We start from the raw sequence: 24,676 nt of genomic DNA, 5'->3' as shown, positions 1-24,676 counted from the left end.
GACCAGTGGTCAGGGTTGTAGTTCAACAACTGCTGGAAACCCAAGTCTGAGCAACACTGTGGACCCCCAGATGTTGTTGGACTACAACTCCCATCATCCCTGAGCTTTGGCCTTGCTAGCTAGGGGTGATGGGAGTTGTAGTTCAAGAACATCTGGGGACCCACAGGTTGAGAAAGGCATTTTGAGGTAAAGGAATTCTGCCTATGCCCAGAAGCTCCCAGACTTAGGTGACAGGAAACGAGTAGGGAATAAGTGGGCAGGGGGTTGGACTAGATGACCCTCGGTACACCCGCCAACTCTATGATTCTGAGCCAAACCAGTTTAAACAACGCGCGCATGCGTCTTCGCCTCACGCCTGCTTGGGAGGCCCGAGCGCGTGGGCCCTGGAGACGCATGCGCATTGGGCTCTCCGTTTTCCTAGAGAGGCGCGCTTTTTTTTTGTACACGACGAAGGCTTAGAGTGCTACGTGGATGCACTTCCGGGTCGAAAGGCCATCGTCGGCGCCCCGCTTTCCCTGGCCTATCCTGCCCCCCCGCCCTCCGCTGCTTCTCTCCCTCTGCCAAGATGGCGGCGGGCGCGGGTGGCGGAAGTGGTGCCGGCGCGGCCGGGGCTGCCTCGGTGGCCTCGCTGTGGAGCGAAGTGAACCGCTGCGGCCAGAACGGCGACTTCGGGCGCGCCCTCAAGTCGGTCAATAAAAGTGAGTGGAGGGCGACGGAAGTGGCACAGGGCGAGGGACGGGGCTTTGCGCCTGGCGTCGCCTTTATTCTCTCTCTTTGGGGTGGGTGGCAGTCTGTCACTTTTTCTTAGTTAATCCCCCTTCCCTTTGCGCGGGAAGTAGCTTCGAAACACGTCCCCAAGCGCTTCGCGTGCATTAGCTTCGCTGGAACCTTCACAACAACCCTGCAGAGCGGGAAGGGCTTTCCTCAGATTTGCTCGTTCGCTTAGCCTCTCCAGTAACACTCAGCGGTGACCCGGCGGCAGACCGTGCTCCCGATATACGATATCTTTATTGTCATTGTCCCATGCAGAACAATGAAATTGAAAAACTACATAAAACATTCCAAAACCCCTAAAAACTCTGAAACCCCGTTTTAAAATACACTACAGTGGTATCTCGGGTTACATACACTCAGGTTACATACGCTTCAGGTTACATACTCCACTAGCCTAGAAATAGTGCTTCAGGTTAAGAACTTTGCTTCAGGATAAGAACAGAAATTGGGCTCTGGCGGCACAGCGGCAGCAGGAGGCCCCATTAGCTAAAGTGGTGCTTCAGGTTAAGAACAGTTTCAGGTTAAGTACAGACCTCCGGAACAAATTAAGTACTTAACCTGAGGTACCACTGTATAGGGACCGCTTTCTAGCGGGAAGGTAAACGGTGTTTCCGTGTGCGGCTCTGGCTCGCCAGAGCAGCTTCGTCACGCTGGCCACGTGACCCGGAAGTGTCTCCGGACAGCGCTGGCCCCCAGCCTCTTGAGTGAGATGGGCGCACAACCCCAGAGTCTGGCAAGACTGGCCCGTACGGGCAGGGGTACCTTTACCTTTACCTTATGCTGCGTTTAGAACCAGAATTGGATTAGCGTAGAAACTGTTTTTCAGGTGGCTAGTCCTGGCCTTTATAACCCTATACCTTCTTCCAGAAGGCAGAAGCTGAAAGAGATCATTTCCAGGGTGCGTACTCTCCTGCGCTATCTCTGCCGCTTTCTTATGGCACCTGACAGCATAGATTTGATCTAAGGTGGGAAGAGTGCACCCAATTATTCTCTCTGCAGTCTTTACAACCCTTGGCAGCATTGTTTTTTCCCTGGCCGTGCAGCTCCCAAACCACACACACAGACCATAAGTTAATACACTCTCCACAGTGCAATGGTAAAATGCCATCAACAGGTCCTCTGAGAGATTGTTTTTCCAGAGGATTCTCAGAAAATATAACCTCTCCCGTTCCCCTTTCATGCTGATCCCTCATTAAGAAGGTCTCTCTCCTCGTTTGGATCTTCATGAGTGACAAGGCTTGATTCACTCTTTTTCGTGGGTGGCGCCAGGCAAGCCCCTAGTCCTTCAGCTTTAGCATTGTTGCCCCGCTTCAGTAAGGGAATGATGATAATAATTTTATTATTTATACTGTGTCCACCTGGCTGGGTTTCCCCAGCCACTCTGGGCAGCTTCCATCACATCTTAAAAACATAAGGAAATGTCAAACATTAAAAATGGTTAACGACAATATCGGCCTGGTTTCTAGGGTGTTTGTAAAGACCGCAGTGAGGTAACACAGGTGAAGTGTTTTGAATATTTTAAAGCATGCTGTAACTTGAGTATTAGTAACAGTGCACTTCAATTCAGTGAATTTACTACCAGGTAAGTGAGGTAAGTGGCGTGCTCTGGTCCATGGGATCACGAAGAGTCGAACACGACTAAACAACAACAACAAGTGAGGTTAGGATTGCAGCCACTTATTCCTTGAAGTGCTCTGTGGCTTTAACAGTTGTGTGACAGGCAGAAATACACTATGTGGTCATTCATGTCACTGTACTTGCATGCTTGGGGAAGTCTTGTTTGCTGAATTGTTATTTGGTTGTACAGGGGATGTGCTAGGGAAAAAACTGCCACGTATGTAAAGAGGAAGTAGGTTGTGCAGTTATGCATCTGTAAAAGAAATGAATTGCTATATTGAATTGAGTTAGGATGCTAATCTATGAAACTGTCATATCACTTTGAAATAAGTCCTGCTATGTTCAGTGGGGCTTAATGCCTAGAATGTGTGTTTAGGCTTGCAGCAAAGTATTCCCTCCTGCAGCTACACATTGCCCTCTCACTGTTGATCTTCCCTAGCAAGCTGTATTTCTACCATTGTATCACAGAGTTGTAGAGTTGGAAAGGAGCCCAAGGGTCATCTATTCCAACCCCCTGCACGGCAGGGATCTCAGCTAATGCATCCATGACAGATGGTCATCCACGCTCTGCTTAAAAACCTCCCAAGGAAGGAGGAAGGAAGAATATAATGTTTGCCCACCAAACTTCTCACTAAGGAGCCTTTAATAAGCTTCCAACTGGTATAATTTGGTTCTCTGGACCACAGTTGGAAAAGTGCTGTGATAACCTAAACTGCTTGTTTTCAAGATACAAATAACAGTGCCTGTGTTCTCATTGTTTAATTCCTTGCTTTTGCTTTTCTTAGTACTGCAGATCAGCAAGGATGATGCAACTGCTCTTCACTGCAAAGTGGTATGCCTTATCCAAAACGGAAGTTTTAAGGAAGCTCTCAGTGTGATTAACACCCATACCAAAGTATTAACCAGGTGAGTGTTGAATATTAGCTGCTTATCAAACAACATGGCTTTCAGACGGTGCAAGAATTCTTTCAGTTTTTCAAAATATGCAAAAGGAAGCATTTACAAAATAAAGAAAAATACAGTTTCAAGAAAATCTTCTTTCTCCTTAGTCAATTAATTCTCAAAGCGTAGGCTAAAAAAGTTTACATTTTGAGTGTGGGGTGGTAAAAATTCCCGGATGTTACAGGAGTTATCCAGTTGGGTTTCTATGTGCATTACTGTAATGAGAATTCTTCCTAATTGGGAGGCCGGTAATTCCCCAACAAATTCACGTTACAGCCTCTGCTAAGGGTGGGTAACACTGGTGAGTCTCTGTATTAGAGTAACCATATCACACCCATACAGAGAGACAACAGAATTAGCTGCCGCCAGTGAAAGCTAATTGGGAGGAGGCAAGACCATGCAGGGGGCGCGGGTGGCGCTGTGGGTTAAACCACAGAGCCTAGGACTTGCCCATCAGAAGGTTGGCGGTTCGAATCCCCGCAACGGGGTGAGCTCCCATTGCTCGGTCCCAGCTCCTGCCCACCTAGCAGTTCGAAAGCACGTCAAAGTGCAAGTAGATAAATAGGTACCACTTCGGAGGGAAGGTAAACGGCGTTTCCGTGCGCTGGTCTGGTTCGCCAGAAGCGGCTTAGTCATGCTGGCCACATGACCTGGAAACTGTACTCCAGCTCCCTCGGCCAATAAAGCGAGATGAGCGCCGCAACCCCAGAGTCGGCCACGACTGGACCTAATGGTCAGGGGTCCCTTTACCTTTACCTTTTTAAGACCATGCAGAGATGCAACAGGCAGCCTCCAGTGTGAATGTGTGCTTTTAGGTGCACTAGAGTGTTTTATTGTTGAATGAGTTTCTTGGTACACTAGAAGTTCTTTTGCAGCACACTAATATGTCCCAGCATGCAGCTGCATAATTGCTGACCTAAATCCTGTGTGTATGTATCAAAAAAGGTTTCCTAGTTGCATTGTGGGAAAAGAAGCTACAAGACAAGTCATAGAATCATAGAATTGTAGAGTTGGAAGGGAACCTGAGAGCCCTCTGGTCCAAGCCCTGCAATTCAGGAATGTTAATATAGTGTTAATAGAAAAGCAGTTTATGGGATATCAAGAAAAATATCAATCCAGTAAGGATTGTATCAGTCAGTAAGCCAGCACTTTCAAAAGCAGTGTGGCGTGCAAAAGGAATGTGTGTTCAATGCACAAAATATAGACACACTTCTTTGTCTTGTTAAGCAAATAAAAATTAGTATTGTGAAGGCATTCAATCTTTGCTTTTTCTGTGTTGCAATATATCTGTTTTGTTAGAACATTGTTGCCATATTAGTCTGAGACAATGAGAAATTTATGAATATTAGCTCCTTTCTTGAAGCTTATCATATTTTACATAATTACAAACTTGACACATGTCCAAAAATATGTCTCTATGATTTCTAAAGTATTAGTTCCCTTTTCTTGTGTTGTTTGGTTCAATATAATGTCAGTGTATATAGGATTCAATCTTCAGTAATGAGTCTTAGCAAACACAACTGCTTTTTGAAGAGTTGATAATGAGAAATCACATCCCACTTCCGGCTTATACGTTACAGTGATGTGATAGCCTTTGAGAAGGCTTACTGTGAATACAGGCTGAACAGGATTGAAAATGCTCTGAAGACCATTCAAGGAGCCAGTCAGCAGACAGACAAGCTAAAGGAGCTGTATGGACAAGTGGTAACTACTGCTTTGCAAACTCTTACTGCTTTTAATAACTGGATATAAGGCTTCAGGTGCTGTGGTGGAGGAGTTTTCTCAATCTAAAGGTGTGCTCTTTTATGGCAGGTTAGCAATCCCTTAAATGGGTCAGCCACAGTATAGTCCTGCAGCAATGGATGCTGACAGTCTACCAAGACTGTGTTGAATAATGAAGACTGATTATAATGGTTCTTGTTAATTAAGCAGACCTGTCCTTACTTTTTGCCATCTTTCTTGTCCTCATGGATGGTCCTATGAAATGAGAACATTTCAAAATTGAAAATGCAGCTTAGCCACGTATTTTTCATTGTGCACAACATTATGAGACCAGAATTTAATATGACACTTCACTGGTATTTCACTTCAACTAAAGATCACTGATCTTTAAAATCAGCAGGTTTTAATGCTGGAAATGTCAATATAAGCAAGTGATAATATTTTTTTCATTTATGGGGGTATTCTGCATATCTATAAACCTATTGTACTCGTCTACTACTACTACTACTACTAATAGTTAATTAATAATAAAGCCAAGAATAAAATTTTGATCTTCTACTTGCTTTTCAATATCTTCCTGGTTGAGTATTAAGGGGTGATAAAATGCTTTAGAGAAACATTTTGTAGAAACTAGAATTGCCTGGGCTTAGCATGGAAACTTATTCCAGCAATTGTGAAGTGCCTCTCAGTGTTCTGGGAATTACCAAGAGGGATATTTTATGATGGACAAAATGCTTTGGAGGAACAGTGTGTTTCCCATGACAACTCTGGGTCTATAGGCACATGCTATGTTGTTGCTCTTCAGCCTAGAACTTTTGGCATTGATTTTCTCAACAACCAGAGGTGACAGTTTAGAATTGATGACCTTGGTAACTATTATACATTCACTCTTTCTTCTTGAAGAAAGTTGTTGCTTAGTGACATGGATGGGGCTTGGTCTTTGTTCAGTGTTTCTTCCATAACACTGTGCATGTTTGTGGTTATTCTTTTTCAATTAAGATTTTTTCAAAAAAGAAGAAGAACTGGGGTTAGATTTCATTGTAGTGTAAAGTGGGGTATGCATGTGCAGAACAAGGCCCACTCACACAATGGGATTTCCCCTGTGTGCCCCCTAAACTTGTTCTGGGGGTTCCCCAATATTCCAACGAAGATTTGGGGGATGCAACGAAGAAGAGGAGGAAATCCCATTTTGCGACCTGACTACATTCTGCGCATGCAGCAACTTAGTTGAATCCCGTCCAATACCTGCTTGGATTGTAGGTATAGTATAAACATTACTGAGATATTATGGTTGCTATTTTATTTTGCAGACCTAGTTTTGACTGTTTTCTGGTCTGTTGAGCTGCTAATCCAGATTTTTCCTTCCAGTTGTACAGATTAGAACGTTATGACGACTGTTTAGCTGTGTACCGGGATCTCATACGCAACTCACAAGATGAATATGAAGAGGAACGGAAAACGAACCTCTCTGCAGTTATTGCTGCACAGAGCACATGGGAGAAGGTCGTGCCAGTAAGTATGTTTGTGGCAGTGTGTATGTGCACGTGCGAGAGAGAGAGAGAGAGAGAGAGAGAGAGAGAGACTTCCTCCTTCATCTCTTCTTGCTGTAAGTGAACTGCAGGTGAACTGCATAAACGCCATAAAATACAGGGAAGTGTCTTATTGGAACATTGACGTATGAAGCTGATATCTCTGTTATTCCCAAGTCTGGTAAAGACCAAACTATTCCAAATTATAGGCCTATCACCTTAATTATTGTAGTCAGCAAGATAATAATAGGAGTCATTCCTAACCAGACTGTGATGGCTATAATAGTACATTAATATTATTTGCCAAAGAGAGGGAGCAGATAATTTAAGGTTGGTAGGAAAAGGGGATGCTTCAAACAGTAGAAGAGCTGATGTGGCTGCAGTTATTTCTCTAGATGCTGAAAAGGCTTTTGTCAGATTACATTGACAGTTTATTTCTGTTACTTTTGGGGGGAGGGAAAGGATTTTCTCAGGAAGTTATGGATTGGATTAGGATCTTATTCCAATCACAGGGGAGGACAATTGGAATTTGGCACTTGAGGACATTCGTACACTTTTAAATTCCTGTAACGTGGGGACTGATAGACAACAAAAGTGGATTCTGCAATATTTTAGAAGACATCTGACTTTTAGAAGACATTCCCTCTTTAGGGAAGCTTTTAATGTTTAATAGACTATTGTATTTTAATATTCTGTTGGAAGCCAGCCATAGTGGCTGGGGAAACCCAGCCAGATGGGCAGGGTATAAATAATAAATTATTATTATTATTTCAAGGCTAGAAGGATAAAAACCCAGCTGCTGCTCACTTGACTCCAGGTTGGTTGTACCACTGCTGCTTCCTGGGAGGTAGAGGGCAAGGTGCAAGGTCAGCACAGTGCAAATACACCAGCAGGAGTACCAGATTAGCTCTGGCAGTGCATTTGCACTGTATTGACTTAACTGCTGCTTCCGCCTCTCGCACTCCCTAGCAAGCAGTAACATGACTGATCAGAGGTCAGATTCATGCCACAGCTACACACACACACACACACACACACACACCATGAGAAGATACAGCAGGTGGAAACACAGGATGGCCTCATCTGTGGTAGCTTTAAGACCATGGAGTGGCCCAAGGAAGCTTGCTTGAACCCAGGGTTGCATATATTTAAGTGGGCAGTTAAAAACAAGAACAACTTGCATTTTCCTACAATCTTCCTTAGATACAGTTTTTAAAATTCTGATTGCCTTTTTATATTGGTATACTGGTGGTTACTTTTGTGTTTTTAATGTGGTTATTGTTTGATGCCGTAAATGTATGCCTTTGTTTAGTAATTTACTTAACATCTGTTTATATGCAAAAGAATCTTTATGCCACTACAACATCTTGCCGCCAATGTGTGCTAAGGAATGAAAGAAACGCTTGATGAAAGGAGCTTGGGCTTCTAGAATCGTGTGATGATTTGCTTGCATATTGTTCTTTTGTGCCTCGTATATAGTTAGAAAGAAGGGTGTTCATACAGCTTCCTATTAGTATGTATCACCTGCTTGTGGCTTTTGAATTTACTGCATGTTAATTTAAGAACCCTTCATGCTTTGGAAGAATTGTTTTGATCTGTGTCTAGCCATCTGACCCAAAGTGTTCATGCAAACTGGTTCACACTGTAATTTAGAACGAGGTATCCCTTTATTTACTTCGTTATTTTTGCTCTGTCCAGGAGGATCTTGGCCTTCAAGAAGCCACATATGAGCTGAGTTACAATGCTGCTTGTTCTTTGGTTGGGCAGGCCAGGCTGAACGAGGCAATGAAAAGCCTACAAAGAGCAGAAGGTAATGAATGAGAAGATTAATTTGTCCTTTCCTTGTAACCCGTTGTGCTGCTTTTGTGGAAAGACGTCACAAGATCTAAATCCTTTAATAAATGAAATTGAGAAAATAGACATGGGGATTATTGTGTCCCTAAATTTATTCTCTGCATCTGCAAATGTATTTCAAGAATGCCTTTACGGCCACCAGTAACCTGTTGTTCCTATAGACTGCACAGGATTTCCTCCCTGCACTAATTTGCATTCATTTTGGTAAGCAAAATCAAGTTTCAAATAGCTAGATTCCCCCCCCCCCCAGCAACTTGGAAAAACAAGCAAAGACCAAGCAAAATAGAACTGAAGGGAGATGTGGGGAGAACTCAAGATGGTTAAATTGATAGTACTACTAAGAAATCCATAATTGTATCATGTATTGACACACAGTTGGAAACTTAGGATCTAGTATATTAAGGGCAGATTAGGAATTAAGATATGCGGAGAATGATTATAGGATGCTGTCAAATACAGTCATGCCTCGTGTTACGTTTGCTTCACGTTGCGGCTTTCCAGGTTACGAACGTGGCAAACCCGGAAGTGTTTACTTCCGGGTTTGCTGCACGCACAGAAGTGATCTGCGCGCTTCGCACATGTGCAGAAGCGCTCTTTCACGCACTCGCAGTAGCGGCACTCTACTTACAGACTTTTCAGGGTGCGAACGGCACCCCGAAACGGATCGTATTCGTAAATAGAGATACCACTGTATAGAGAAATATCAGGCATCCTTGCACTTCTGTGCTGCAAATGAAGTTTCTATAGGCAGGTGTTAATCAGTGGTGGAACCTTGATTGGTGGCTCATATCTATGGCAAAATGTGTGCTACCTCCACTGTCAGAGGCAATATGACTCTGAATACCAGTTTTTGGGCAGCACGAGTGGGAAGAGTGCTGCTGCACTCCTACCTATAGGCTTCCTGTATGCATCTGGTTCACCACTGTGAGAACAAGGGGCTGGAATGGATGGGCCTTCGGTCAGATCCAGTAGGGCTCTTCTTATGTCCAAAATTAATTTGTCACACTTTCATTGTAGATCTGTGTCGCCAGTCTCTCTCAGAAGATTCGGTGAGTCACTAGCGTTACACCGAGAATCCTTTTTCCGCTCGGCAGGTTTAATATTCTCAGTATGTGTGCATGTAAGCTAATTGCATAAATCTGCTTGGTTATGTGCTATCTGCCTGCTTTCCTTCATCACACTGGATTTAAAGTGTTCTCCATCAGCGCTTTTCTTTTTACTTCTGTGCCTTTCAATAGCAGTGTGCCTCTTTCACATGAACGGCTTCACTGAGAAGTGTTAACAGAGTAGAATTAAACTTTGTGAATTCTGTAGCAAGGGCCATTGCTGATACTAACAATTTAAATATCCAGAGCTTCCATTATCTGCTGAAGCCATTTTAAAAAGTATTCTTAGTGAACACAATAATGGCAAAGTGAGGCAGTTTTATCTCCCGGTGATATCAGTGGATGAGATTTGCATGCTTGCGTGACTCACCCAATGAGAGAAATGGTACCAGGAGTGCAATCCAATGCATATTTTCTCTATTCAATGAGGCTTGCTCTCTAGCTGCGTTACTAGTAAGTTTGCTAGTTACCGTAGATATATTTGCAGGTTTGGGTGATACTAAATTCCAGCTTGCATAAATTGGATTTACCCTTTCTCTCCCCTTCCCCTCCTTGGCAACCCCATGAATACCGCCCCCCAAAATCTGCTCTGGGGGTTTGGGGTCCACTGACTTGACATTGGATTCCATCCATTGATCTGTGGATATTATATAACAAGGTTTCAAGGTTGTGTGTTAACTTTTTTTTACTGTTTCCTTTTAGGATGTTACCGAAGAAGACATTGAGGCTGAACTGGCTATTATTCACGGTCAGATGGCTTATATCTTGCAGCTGCAAGGTCACACAGAGGAAGCCCTGCAACTTTACAATCAGATAATCAAACTGAAGTAAGTGACTTCTGTAAAATGGTGGCATTGGTGGTCTTGGCATCTTTTTAGAAAAGAAGACATGTTTACAAATGCACATATGCCCTGTTCTCTGCAGGCCAACAGATGTCGGGTTGCTTGCTGTCATCGCCAACAACATCATTACCATTAACAAGGTATGGCATCATCCTAGTAATTCCTCAAGCATGTTTTGCAGAAGAAATCACACAAAAGGAGCGTGACGTGTCTTAATTTCAGCAAGCAACCTGGGAAACATCATGTTCCTGTTGACTGAGTGATGCATCTTGGGATGCTGTCTTTCACAGGACCAAAACGTCTTTGACTCAAAGAAAAAGGTGAAACTGACCAACGCTGAGGGTGTTGAGCATAAACTCTCGAAGAAACAGCTCCAAGCAATAGAATTCAATAAAGCTCTGCTGGCCATGTACACCAACCAGGTAATGTTGTGCCACTTCAATTGCTTTGATGCATGGTCTAAACCACAGAGCCTAGGGCTTGCTGATCAGGAGGTCGGTGGTTCGAATCCCCGCAACGGGGTGAGCTCCTGTTGTTCAGTCCCTGCTCCTGCCAACCTAGCAATTCAAAAGCATGTCAAAGTGCAAGTAGATAAATAGGTACCGCTCCGGTGGGAAGGTAAACAGCGTTTCCTTGCGCTGCTCTGGTTCGCCAGAAGCAGCTTAGTCATGCTGGCCACATGACCCGGAAGCTGCACGCTGGCTCCCTTGACCAATAAAGCGAGATGAGCGCCGCAACCCCAGAGTCGGACACGACTAGACCTAATGGTCAGGGGCCCCTTTACTTTTTATGGTCTGTTATCAAGGAGGGCAGGGAGCGCCTTGGTTTGTTGGCTTACACTTCTAAATCCTGCCCTTTCTCTGTAGAATCAGCATTCCTAACCAGCCACTCTTTTTCTCTTGTTCCTTAGGCAGATCAGTGTCGCAAACTGGCATCAAGTTTACAGTCACAGAGTCCCGAACATCTCCTCCCTGTGCTAATCCAGGCAGCACAGTTGTGTCGAGAGAAACAGCATACCAAGGCAATAGAGCTGCTACAGGTAGGCTGTGGTTTGCTGCTTGAGGAAATATGCAGGAGATGACAAAGCTCTGAATCATTGTTCATCTAGATGAGGTTGAGGAGGAAGGGAATTCATGAACCTGCTGGGCACTGGGAGTCATAGTTAGAGTCGACAGCGTTATTTTTGCACCAGCCCAAGCATTCAGTGAAACTATGGATTAGCTTGTTGAGCTAAGCCTTTTCCCAAGAAGCTATGTATGAGAATACACTAGTGAGATCTGCTTGTCTGAGATCTGCAAGCAGTGAGAGATTTACAGAGACAAGAGAACTGCTTTAAGTGTGGCTTGGTATAGGTGCAGTACATAAATGTGCCTGGCTGAAAACTATACTTCTAAGGTGTACTGCAAATCATGGTTTAGACTTAAGCATATTTTAGGTAATGGCAAACTATCGAAGGCTTTTCACCAAAGCCAGACTAAATGTCTTTCCTTCTGCAGTGTTGGATGGTAGGTTGAGAGGAGTTCCCTACCAGGACAGACTTTGCTCGTGTGCTCAAGACATCGATTCCATAAAACATATTTTGTTGCATTGTGCAAGATATGAGCAAGCCAGGGCTGAACTGATACTACCCTTGCTGGTACCTTCCCCTGGAAAATCAGAGGCTCACTATGTCAGGTTCCTACTGGAAGACCGGACAAATGCTAGAACATTAGCAGTGGAAAAGTTTTTATTGGTGGTTGCAAGAACAAATGATCCCTATATTCTAAACAAAATGCTCGTCTAACCTGGAGGTAAGCTGTATGAATTGTGTATTGCTTTGTAATGATTTGTTGGGTCTCTGGACCGTAATAATGATTGATGATGATTTAGGTAATGGCATAGCAAATGGAGACCCTTTATTAACATATTGCTGTGTATTCCTGTCCCCTAATAGAAGAGCTTCTGTTCAAGGGACTCGGAGTTTGTTACAGGAGAGTCAAGAGACATAAGACTCCACAGTGCAATTACTATTCATTGCAAGGTCCCTGTTCTGGAAATTCTGAAGCTGATTCTGTCTGAAAGCCTCTTGATTTGTGTTTCCATTTCTAACCTGTAGGAGTTTGCCGATCAGCACCCCGAGAAAGCAGCAGAGATTAAGCTGACGATGGCACAGTTGAAAGTTGCTCAAGGTACTGTAGCCTCGCTTCCTTTGGAAAGAAGCTTCCTGAGCATTCAGCTACAGTTTCATACTGTTTCCATATACAGTGGTACCTCGGGTTACATATGCTTCAGGTTACATACGCTTCAGGTTACAGACTCTGCTAACCCAGAAATAGTGCTTCCGGTTAAGAACTTTGCTTCAGGATGAGAACAGAAATTGTGCTCCGGCAGCAGGAGGCCCCATTAGCTAAAGTGGTGCTTCAGGTTAAGAACAGTTTCAGGTTAAGAACAGACCTCCGGAACGAATTAAGTACTTAACCCAAGGTACCACTGTACTACAATGACCACTCTCATTCTTAACTCATTTTTTTCTCAAAGGGAGGCTGCCTTCTGGGGGAGCTTAGGTTAAAGGCAGGAAGGGGCAATACCTGAAGTCTTCACCATCTAGAAAGCTTGCAAGTTGAACAAATTTGTATAATTTTCTTACAGAGCAATGATGGTGATGATAGCATTTTTGCATAATTCAGGTTTTACTAATTATGGGGAGGGATAAGGAAAAATATGGAGCCCTGAACCCTCTCAGCTGTGACCAGTGAAATTCTTATTTAAACATCCCTTTCGCTTTTGATACTTCAGTTATTTCCCACATGCTTTCATGCATATTTTTTTGCAGTCATAAGGGCTAGCAACTTTCGCTCTTTAAATAAAAGGCTGAGTTTCTCATGAAGCTGGCTTCTGCATGCAGCCCTGATTGATGGTTTCTATAATCGCTCCTTTTTATCTGTCTAATAAAAAGAGAGTTGCTTGATGGTAGAACAGATGTCCTAGCCCAGGGGACTGCAGCCAATTGCCAATAACCACACTTTTTGTTCTCCCTCCCTTTCTCTTTCTCTCTCTCTCTCTCTCTCTCTCTCTCTCTCTCTCTCTCTCTCTCAAAGGCAGTGTCACGAAAGCATGTATCATCCTGAGGTCTATAGAAGAGTTAAGGCACAAACCAGGCATGGTAGGTTGCAGCTAATTCTAAACACACACACAGTTTTATGCATCCTGTTGACACCACCCCCAGTGTCATATTCTTCTCCTAGCATGCCATTCTGACCCTAGCTTGGGTGGTTAGACTACTTTTTCTTTTTGACATCTGTCTGTCTCAAGAGACAATGGAGCTTTGGGGGGGAGGGGAGTCAAACCACTGTGTTAGCAGCACTGAAGTGACCTCCCCAGGGCACGAGCCAGGGCAGTGTTTTTGGAGGTCCTGAACTGCCCAGATTAAAAGACACCACTCTCAGCCTCGCTGATGTGGTTCAAAGGAAAGCAGAGCAATATGTCTGGCACCATCTTGGCTGCAGGAGTTGCTGGAAGGAGGTATGCAAGGCATCATCCAACCATTTTAGGGACTCCACGCTGGATTTGTGTAGGGTTTACTCCTTGGCCTTTTCTTCTCCTGAAGACATCCCACAAGGCAGTGGAGGTTTAGGATTAGAGCTTTTGTTCTCCTAGATGGGCTGCCTTCCCAGGTTGACAAGTCCCATCATGGCTGGACTAAAAGTTGCTCATTTGCCTCTTTATTTTGTATGTGTAAGTTCTGTTTGGACTCTTGATCAGTAATGTGTTTGGTCCACAGGACTTAGCAATAACAGACATCTTGATCTCTTCTGCCTCCTGTTGCTAGAGGTGTGCAACTCAACAACATGAATCTTTGGCTACTAATCTAGCAGCAATTGTGAACTTGGCGCTGAAGCAAGGTTGTAAATATCCAAAATTTTGCGCCAAGATATCCCATATGTTATGGTCTTATGTAAATAGTTTCCATGACTTGCTTAATTTCTAAGTTGCGTGAATATTTCAGGCTTTTCCTGCTCATCCAATATGGGAACGACAATATTTATATCCTGCTTTCTGCTAAAAGAAGCATACAACACAAAACTTTTCAATACAATTGAGCAAAAGTACAACTAATAGCCAATTTCTAAAAGCAGTAACAAATAGCAACTCATACAGCAAATAATTAAAAATAAAACGAAAACCCAACAGCAGCAAGGGTAAAAGATACTTAAATTGATGGTAGTAAATTAGGGTGTTACACATTAAAAGCCTGCCAGAATAAAAGTCCATTCAGTTTTGGGTGAAATAATTTCATTTGGGAGAGTATTTCAGAGCTGCAGCACTACCACCAAAAAGGCCCTGTCTCTTGTTTGCTCACTAAGCAATACCTCCAACATGCATCTTAATCAAGGTTATCCCAGTACGGGAACAAGCAGTGCATAGAGTTTTGATATAGCTTACCTTACATGGTGGCTAGAAGGAATATTAACAAAATGTAAGTGAAATGCTTGAACACTTTGAAAAAGTGCTGTGTAGATGCCATGTGTTGGAGAGAGCAAAGCACATTACAGCATGGGTGATTCTTATTTAAGAAAACTTGCACTCTTTCTTGTCATATTAAGTCAAGGCTGCTTTATCCCTTGAGTGCTGTCACTTGACTCCGTTACTTTTGAAGAAATGTAGTAAAAGAGAAGTAAATATTGCTTCAGTGTGTGTGCGTTTTCATGTGGTGACAGTATTCTACTTAATGAAGTAATAAAGTTACATTTATATTTTTTTTAAAATGTGGCCCTGTCATACATTCCAGTACTTATTGCTCGCTAAAAATATTTCTGACTTTAATGTTGTGTTCTAAACTGTTATAGGTATCTGCATTAGTGACAATGTATAGCCATGAAGAAGATATTGATAGTGCTATAGAGGTCTTGGCTCAAGCAATTGAATGGTATCAAGAATTTCAGGCAAGTATTAGTCCGATGAGATGCCAACAGATAAGCTGCTCGGTATTTTGTGTTCAACTTGCATTACATCCCTGATAAAATAGTAGAAATATGATCAGTACATCACAGCTCTTTATAATGTAAAAAGACATTTATTATCTGAATTTGCTAGCCAGTGGTATTCGTAAATGGTTTGTAACTGCTACTGTGCTGCAATAAATAAATTAAATAATTCAAGTTTCCCATGAGCCCCAAATCTCAACTGCAATGGAGAGGCTGCCTGTTGCCTCTCTGCATGATTGCCTGTTCTGTTCTTGTCTCCTTCACTGGAGCAGTTCTCCAGTTTATCTGTCAGTAGATGTCATTTGGATCATCCAAAAACTTCTGATGCAGAGTCCATGGAATTAACTGACCTGAAAGAGATGGATGCAAAAATTCAGGAGAGATCCCCTAGTGTGGGGTAGCTCTCACATTCACAAGTCAAGATTTGCTTAAGTCAAGCAGTGGCCTTCCCTGGCACCTGTAGTGCCCACCCCTCCTCTGAAATCAGAATTGAAAGAGGAATTCTGTTGCAGCCATTAGAACAGATGCATTGTACATATGGTGCCTGTGACAGCTTCTCGGTTTGAAAATATGCTCAAGGCTCCAAAAGGTTAGCAGCTCCTGCTCTAAGTGTAGACTTCTTTGTGTGCACAAGGTGAAATGTGCCCTCAGGTTTAACTGAGGGGAAGTGTGCTGTGCCTCAGCTGTTTGGAAGTCTGCAAAAAAATTGTTCTGTAGAATTTTCCTGATTTTATCCGTATTTTGTGGGAAGACTCGGTTACGCATTGGAGTAGTTATAATTCCACAGCTGTTGAAAGTCAATATTCTGAGCTTGATAGTGTGATTGCAGTCTTGCAGCTCATAACAGACAAATACACCATTGCAGTTGTATCCCATCAAAGTTGTCCTGTCCACACAAGGACTTCCAATGGCTCAGTGGAACTTCTTGCCCTTCTGTGTGTCCCCATCTGATGTGGAGGGTGGAGGAGGAACCCAGAACAGATTTGAGGGTGCACAGGGGGAATTTCTTGTATGAATGATACACCTTTGTTACCTACAACCGCTGCTCTTAAGAGTCCCCTAAACTCTCATGGCTCCAAGTGTCTCTTCAGCGGCTTAAAAAAGAGAGTGATCACTCATGTCATTATTTTAGTTGTTTTCAAACTTAACTTTAAGCAAACCTTTTTTCACCCCCAGCCAAAGTCTCCAGTTCATTTGTCGTTAATTAGGGAAGCTGTCAACTTCAAGCTAAAACACGGACGGAAGAAGGAAGCCATCAGCGATCTAGAGGAGCTGTGGAAGTAAGTCCCTTCCTGAGAGCTAATAAGTGAGTTTTACTGCAAAAGACTCAGCGGCCCCACTAACTTTTGAAACAGAAGATGACAGTTACTTCAGTAGTGTTAAAAATGTGTTTATGCAGCAAATGAGATAAGGCATATTAAAAATGGGTTGTTCCTAGTGTTACATGAACAGCATCCCACTTAGCAGTGGGACTTACCTTTCCAGTATACCTGAAGGAGCGTCTCCACCCCCATCATTCGGCCCGGACACTGAGATCCAGTGCCGAGGGGCTTCTGGTGGTTCCCTCACTGCAAGAAGCAAAGTTACAGGGAACCAGGCAGAAGGCCTTCTCGGTAGTGGCTCCCACCCTGTGGCATGCCCTCCCATCAGTTGTCAAAGGAATAAACAACTATCTGAGGTTTAGAAGACATCTGAAGGCAGCCCTGTTTAGGGAAGTTTTTTAATGACTGGTGTTTTAATGTATTTTTAATCTCCTGTTAGAAGCCGCCTAGAGTGGCTGGGGAAACCCAGCCAGATGGGTGGGGTATAAGTAATAAATTATTATTATTATTATTATTATTATTATTATTATTCCTCTCCTCTCCCCGCGTGCCCCCAAAATCTGCTTCAGTGGGTCCCTCTGGAGACTGTGCAGTGGGGGCTGCGTGAGAGAAGAGGGGAAAGTTGTGGTGTCTCTACCTGTGCTTTGGACACACTTTTTTCACCCTGCAATCCCCTATATAGGTGGGCACACCTGGTTTTTGGCAGGCTATTGAAGCGAATGGGTGTTGCCCCAATGAGCTGCTGGAACATCCACAGAGTGAGCAACCTCCTCACTCATTAGATTCTCTTTTGGTCCCTTTCCCTTGATAGAGCTGCTGCTGCCACCCATCTCTAAGGTGCAGCTTCACCTGAGCCAGCGTGCACCTTGAAAATATTGTTTGTGGCTCCTATGGAAGGTGGAGGCAGGGCACTTCATTTGCCTGCTTATATGAGTCCGATTAGTTTTGGTGTTTTAGTTGGTTTTTGGTGGTTTTTGTGTGTGAGATAACCGCATTCAGGAATCTCGCCACCTGCAGAGTTACAGAAGGATCTGTATCCTGCAAAAGCAGTGCGGCGTGTAACTCAACAGGCCTGCCAACCAAGCGCAGTAAAGCAGGACCCAGGAATTTAGTCCTGGCTATGCTATGTAGGGGGCAGTTGAACATTATATGTGGAAGAGATTCAACAGTTTTCCCGTCACACACGCATAGCGGAGACACCAAACCCTTGGAAAATCTGTGGCTCAGCAGGTTCGATGGAAAGACATTGAACCTTTATATGAGGAGTCCTTCCTGTGGTGTGCAACACTGGGCTGACCGCTCTCTTTAGAACAGGCTGTAAATCTCACACTTCTTTACTTTTGTAGGCAGAATCCAGATGATGTCCATACCCTGGCCCAGCTCATTTCTGCATACTCCCTGGTGGATGGTGAGAAAGCTAAAGTGTATCCTTCCTTGTGTGGCTGAGGGAGGTGAGACAAGGAGGCATTCTTTGACCACTTCCTCATATCAGAGTAATTGCTGCAGTGATGCTTTTCAAAGCTTCCAGCTTTTGGAGTATGATGCCATGTTCTCTGCCAAAGAAATCCTGTGTCTTCTGGAATCCCCCTGTGCATATTCTAAGACTTTCACATCTCACTGGCCTTGGAACCTCACTGTTGTCTCATAGGGTGCATACAACACACACATCCGACTAGGAAGTTCAGGTACAGCTGGGTTGGTAGTCTTCCCTTTTAACTCCATGTTTTCATCAAGCAGAGGTACAAAAACACTATTCTACTGTTTTGATCCCCAAATGCCAAGCACCTCTGTTTCTTTTAGAAGCTCAGCCTCTCATGGTCACTCTGCCCATCCAGAAGTAAAAAAGAAATTTGTTACCCCATTATATAATGTTCCCTTCCTATACAACAGAGAATTCTTCCCAGTCTCCTAGCTTAGTTTATCTTTGTCGTTATTGTACCCACTAAACCGCCTTTGAGATCCTGAGAATGATTTTCTCCTCTCTCTTATTTGCTTAATGTGTTCATATTGTTATTCCTTAACCCCTCCTTTACAATAGACTTAGCAAACACTTGCCTTCTTCGGACACTATGTCTCTGAAAGTAGATGTGGACGCTCTTGAAAACTCGCATGGGGCTACATACATTCGGAAGAAAGGAGGGAAACCCGCGGTTGAGAACCAGCAGAAAGAACAAGGGTAAAGAAGCTTTTTAAATAATCCTTGACATCTTGAGTCAGTGTTAATATGAAGAAGTCCAGCTCAGCGACCAAAATAAGTTTTCTGTCTTGCAGCTACAAGCTTGCCCTATTTCTTTCTCCTGTACAAAGCCATTAGATATGCTCTCCTTGACATCCATTAGCTCTGTTCTTTCTGCTGCATCTCAAGCAGGCTCATGTGTGTTCATGTGCTGTTGTTGTTTTTCCAGCCAAGGTGATGTCAAGAAGAAGAAGAAGAAAAAGAAGGGTGAGTGTCTTGTTAGCAATGGCTGTATAGCTGTTTGGAGTTCAAAAGGGCTTCTGGAGAAGTTGGCTAAAACTATCTTAAGCCAGGAGTGGAGAACCTATGATCTTCCAGATGTTGTCGGACGTTGTCTCCCAGAAGGTTCAGTTCCCAACGTCTCCAAGTAGGTCTGGGAAGGACTTCTTTTGGAGACCTTAAAAGCAGCTGCTAATCAGTGTAGACGGTAATGAACTAGATGGACCAATTGTTCTGAACTGCAGGCCCAAAGGAGGACTTGTGGGAGTGAGTGGTTGGGTGCAGGGATACCAACGAAGGATGTCAAAACACCAGAGTGGTCATTTCTAGTGCTTTATTAAAAGAAAGGTGTAGACTTACAGCAGATCAGCCTGCTGGGTCTCCCAGCCTTTACATACGAGGGATGAGCACTGCAGCAAGGAGATGTCTTTTCCGCGCCCAAGGAAACATTCATTCATTCTTTATACACAAAGCAGCATATGGCACTTTGGCCAGGACTTTCCATCGCTCCACCTGACCAGATAAGGACATAGGTGACAAATACCCAAATCTCTCAGAAAAGATTCCCCTTTCTGGGCTTAGATCCCAGCACCCCACCCCACAGATAAGGATAGCATCAAAGCAAACCAATTAGCCTATATCAAAGCAAGAGAATATATGAACTCATTGCTACAACAACTACCAATTAATTTTGGCATTGCCTTGACTACCAAGATGGCATTAGCAGAGCTCTACCTTTGGTGCAACACACCAAGGGACTAGCTTGGTATAAGTCAGTTTCTCATGTGTCTGTTATTTATTAAAATATTTTAAATACATACTTTATTTATTAAAGTTAAATATTTATCAACTGCTAGGTATCTCTGCCCATTAGCAGTGCTGCCTAGGGCAGATAGGAGTTGGGAGTGCAACAGCATCTGCAGAGCTACATGTTCCTCATCTAAACACCACTGTACTAGGGTGGAATTTTTAAAAAACGACTCAAGAAGCTAACTTCAAACTAAGTTGACTTTCAGCCAAAGTCAGGAAATTGCAGCAATTGTGCGACATTAATGGTAGCGTCCTGGACTTCTTGTTTCAAGGCACCATACTTCTCAATACCAGTTGCAGGGATTAAAAGCAGGGATGGGCTGTTGTCTTCATTTTCTGCACACAAACTTCCCTAAAGCATTTTGCAGGCCACTGTCAGAGACAAAAATAGATGAATATTTTGGGGACTGATCTAGGAGTGCTTTTCTAACATGAACGTTTTGAGTACCGTAGATTCTGGCATATTAGATGACCCTTCCAAATTGGCAGCTGCAATTTGGGGGTTTGTCTTATAAGCCCAGTTGCCTAATACGCTGGGCAGCTCCGTGCCAGGAGAAAGCCGCCGTAGCGGAGCCTGCTGCTGCTGCTGTTTCGGAGCCGCCGCAGTGGGGGGCGGGCTCCACTCCGCGCCACCCATACCCGGCGTATAAAACGACCCCCAACTTTTTGACCTCTTTTCCGGGGTTAAAAAGTCGTCTTATACACCGGAATCTATGGTAGGTCTCCATGCTCTTATGTGAAGTCAGTTCTACACAGTATTTAAAGTCTAGGTATAGCTTGCTAATTGCAACAACCCAACTTTTGTCGTTGCAAGGAAAAGCTAAAACATGTCAGCATAATGGTATTTGTGGTTTGCGCACAGTGAGAGCGTTGTCTGTTTCCGACCATGGAAGTGCTGTACAGCTTTGGCTTATTAGGCGTTTACCTGCAGTGCAGCTGTTCTTAAATCATGATGAGTCTCCCATGCTGAATACTCCTTGGTATTCAGAAAAGGAATATTCTTTTTTTTTTAACCTACTCCTTAGGAAAACTGCCAAAGAACTATGACCCTAAGGTTGCTCCTGACCCTGAGCGCTGGCTTCCAATGCGGGAACGCTCCTACTATCGCGGGCGGAAGAAGGGCAAGAAGAAGGACCAGATTGGGAAAGGAACCCAAGGAGCAACAACAGCAGCTTCTTCTGAATTGTGAGTAACAGGACCCAGCCTTGCGAGACTTGATTCTAGAGCCCTCTCAGTGTCCCAGGGCAAAGTAATCAGGTCATCAAAGAGAGCTACTCCCCTTGAAAGGAAGATCACTACAGTGGTACCTCGGGTTAAATACGCTTCAGGTTACAGACTCTGCTAACCCAGAAATAGTGCTTCAGGTTAAGAACTTTGCTTCAGAATGAGAACAGAAATCGTGCTCCGGCGGCGCAGCAGCAGCAGGAGGCCCCATTAGCTAAAGTGATGCTTCAGGTTAAGAACAGTTTCAGGTTAAGCACGGACCTCCGGGACGAATTAAGTACTTAACCCGAGATACCACTGTATTGGACACAATCTCCAGGAGTAGGTAGAGAATGAGAGTCACAGTAAGGGAGTGGAGAAGAGGACATCCCTGCCCTCTTTCTGCAGTTGCCATTCACAAAAGGCTTAAAGAACTGGCTTTTTGGAACTGGCACTAATACTCAATGTGGGGTGTGGGTGTGTGGGTGTGTTAAAATTACTATTTTTAAATTTTGTAGCTCTCAGGGTGGTTCCCAGCATGAAAACACAAGATAGAACCACAAAATTCATAATAAAAACAAGAATAGAACAAAACAGCACCCCCCAAACACATTTAAAAGGATATAGGATGATAGGCAGCCAAAGGCCTGGTTGAAGAGGAACGTTTTCGCCTGGTGCCTAAATGTGTATACAGTGGTACCTCGGGTTACAGATGCTTCAGGTTACATACGCTTCAGGTTACAGACTCTGCTAACCCAGAAATAGTGCTTCAGGTTAAGAACTTTGCTTCAGAATGAGAACAGAAATCGTGCTCCGGCGGCGCAGCAGCAGCAGGAGGCCCCATTAGCTAAAGTGATGCTTCAGGTTAAGAACAGTTTCAGGTTAAGCACGGACCTCCGGGACGAATTAAGTACTTAACCCGAGATACCACTGTATTGGACACAATCTCCAGGAGTAGGTAGAGAATGAGAGTCACAGTAAGGGAGTGGAGAAGAGGACATCCCTGCCCTCTTTCTGCAGTTGCCATTCACAAAAGGCTTAAAGAACTGGCTTTTTGGAACTGGCACTAATACTCAATGTGGGGTGTGGGTGTGTGGGTGTGTTAAAATTACTATTTTTAAATTTTGTAGCTCTCAGGGTGGTTCCCAGCATGAAAACACAAGATAGAACCACAAAATTCATAATAAAAACAAGAATAGAACAAAACAGCACCCCCCAAACACATTTAAAAGGATATAGGATGATAGGCAGCCAAAGGCCTGGTTGAAGAGGAACGTTTTCGCCTGGTGCCTAAATGTGTATACAGTGGTACCTCGGGTTACAGATGCTTCAGGTTACATACGCTTCAGGTTACAGACTCCGCTAACCCAGAAATAGTGCTTCAGGTTAAGAACTTTGCTTCAGGTTAAGAACAGAAATCGGGCTCCGGCGGCGCGGCAGCAGGAGGCCCCATTAGCTAAAGTGATGCTTCAGGTTAAGAACAGTTTCAGGTTAAGTACGGACCTCCGGAACGAATTAAGTACTTAACCTGAGGTGCCACTGTAAGTATAAATTAATGGTAGCCAGCCAAATTGGGGAACCACAGCCATCAAATGAGTGACCTCCTGTTGTAAAATCACCGTTAATCAGTTTGCTCCCAGAAAGTCACAGATCTTTATAGATGATTTTGGGTGAGAACAACTAACAGGATACGTGTGTGTGAGTGATTTGCGTAATATAAGAATAGATGCTTAATTACATAACCTATGGTTGTGTCCAGAACAAATTAAGTTCGTAACCAGAGGTACCACTGTATCTGGGTCGGTTCATATGGAGAGAGGCAGACATCCTATAGGAGGATGAAAGAGTGCAGGAAGATGAGCAGGCTTTGTGGGCCTGCGAAAGATGAAGAGACAAAGGCAATAGAATTGTCTGCTTTGCTCAAGTCATCTGAAGGGCTGGAACTTAGGAACTCATTTGGTGACTGAAGATCTCTCTTGGCAGTCTGTGTCTGTATGCAGGCATCCTAGAGGGAAAGTATCCAGCTCCTAGAAGAGAGTGACACCCCACCCCCAGCCACATGTTCTCCAAGAATAAAAAAATTATCCCAAAGCGTTATATATGAATGGCATGCTGATGCATATATTGTAGCACCTGCAGTATGCAGTCGTACCTTGGAAGTCGGAACAGAATCCGTTCTGGAAGTCTGTTCGAATTCCAAAACGTTCGGAAACCAAAGCATGGCTTCTGATTGGCTGCAGGAAGCTCCTGCAGCCAATCGGAAGCCCTGTCGGATGTTTGGGTTCCAAAGAACGTTTGCAAACCAGAACACTCACTTCCGGGTTTGCAGTGTTTGTGAGCCAAAGTGTCTGAGGAGTACCAAGGCATTCGGGATCCAAAGTACAACTGTACTAGCTAGCAGTGGCTCAATTCTGCCCACAACTTATTGTAAAAAAAAGGGGGGGCTACAATTTCTAAGTGGTGTTCTTCTCTTATGTAAAGGAATGAATTCTTCACTGCAAGCAGTAATATATGACATGTACGTGAGGTTTAACCTGCTTGTTTTGTTTTTGCTGCTGACAGGAGGACAGAAGATATACCGTACATCTAAGCTCTGTGTGATAATAATCCCATTTGTCTCTTCCTTGTCTACAGGGATGCTAGCAAGACTGCAAGTAGTCCACCTACATCCCCAAGGCCTGGCACCGTAACGGCAGTTCCATCTGGATCAACAAGCAACATGATACCGCCAAGGCATCAAAAGCCTGTTGGCGCAGCTGCCACAAAGAAGAAACAGCAGCAGAAGAAAAAGAAAGGAGGGAAAGGAGGCTGGTGATCATGGCAAGCAGGCTGTTTAAATTGAAATTGCCTGTCTTCCTTTTATTTTCTTTTTTTCCAATTGCGAATGCCAAGAGCAGAATAAAGGTCAAACAAAAAGCAGGGTGGATATGTGTCCTTTTGTTCTCCTTTTGAAATATATATATATATATATTTGTTCTCTGTAGTGATAGTGGAGATATTATTACTCCTCATACCAATATCTATGCATGGTGGCATTGTCTGTTCATTCCAGGCTTTAAGGAAACAGTTTTCTCATCTTGCATGGGTTGTCCTACATGAGGCCATCACTGAAGGGTGATCAGAAATTGCAGCTGGTGCAAAACTGCCATCAAGTGTGCACTTTATGGAACCACAACACTAGTCTTACATCAACTACACTTGTTTGTTTTCAAGAACAATTCAGGGTGCTGGTTCTTCCCTATAAAGCTCTAAATGCTTTGTGGGCAGGATATCTCTTCCTCCTGTATGAGCAGGCCCAAAAATTATTACCCTCATCAGAGGCCCCGTTTTAGAGGAGGTTAAGGGGTGATATGATAGCCATGTTCAAATATATAAAAGGATGTCACATAGAGGAGGGAGAAAGGTTGTTTTCTGCTGCTCCAGAGAAGCGGACACGGAGCAATGGATCCAAACTACAAGAAAGAAGATTCCACCTAAACATTAGGAAGAACTTCCTGACAGTAAGAGCTGTTCGACAGTGGAATTTGCTGCCAAGG

General features: G+C 43.8%; 1 protein-coding gene across 1 annotated transcript; it reads left to right on the top strand.

Annotated features, from left to right (window-relative positions):
- The first annotated feature begins 522 nt into the window (after nucleotides 1–522).
- Nucleotides 523–24,059, top strand: SRP72 (signal recognition particle 72). The gene is made up of 19 exons (XM_053370725.1): nucleotides 523–698; nucleotides 3,177–3,297; nucleotides 4,914–5,037; nucleotides 6,424–6,567; nucleotides 8,283–8,394; nucleotides 9,456–9,487; nucleotides 10,247–10,371; nucleotides 10,469–10,526; nucleotides 10,677–10,808; nucleotides 11,297–11,425; nucleotides 12,482–12,554; nucleotides 13,464–13,528; nucleotides 15,213–15,308; nucleotides 16,527–16,630; nucleotides 18,019–18,096; nucleotides 18,711–18,848; nucleotides 19,078–19,115; nucleotides 20,963–21,122; nucleotides 23,775–24,059. Exons 1-19 carry the CDS (start codon nucleotides 566–568, stop codon nucleotides 23,953–23,955), a joined length of 2,043 nt encoding a protein of 680 aa, XP_053226700.1. The 5' UTR covers nucleotides 523–565; the 3' UTR covers nucleotides 23,956–24,059.
- Nucleotides 24,060–24,676: the final 617 nt, after the last annotated feature.

Source organism: Podarcis raffonei, chromosome 17 (assembly GCF_027172205.1).
Source record: "Podarcis raffonei isolate rPodRaf1 chromosome 17, rPodRaf1.pri, whole genome shotgun sequence".
Lineage (NCBI taxonomy): Eukaryota > Metazoa > Chordata > Lepidosauria > Squamata > Lacertidae > Podarcis > Podarcis raffonei.
Note: the sequence above shows the minus strand (reverse complement) of the source record. Positions and strands in the feature narration are given on the sequence as shown.

Coding starts and splice junctions, on each gene's coding strand:
- SRP72 (XM_053370725.1), top strand. CDS start 566: ATGGCGGCGGGCGCGGGTGGCGGAAGTGGTGCCGGCGCGGCCGGGGCT. Junction 10,527..10,676: donor ACATCATTACCATTAACAAG/GTATGGCATCAT, acceptor TGTCTTTCACAG/GACCAAAACGTCTTTGACTC. Junction 18,097..18,710: donor GATGGTGAGAAAGCTAAAGT/GTATCCTTCCTT, acceptor CCTTTACAATAG/ACTTAGCAAACACTTGCCTT.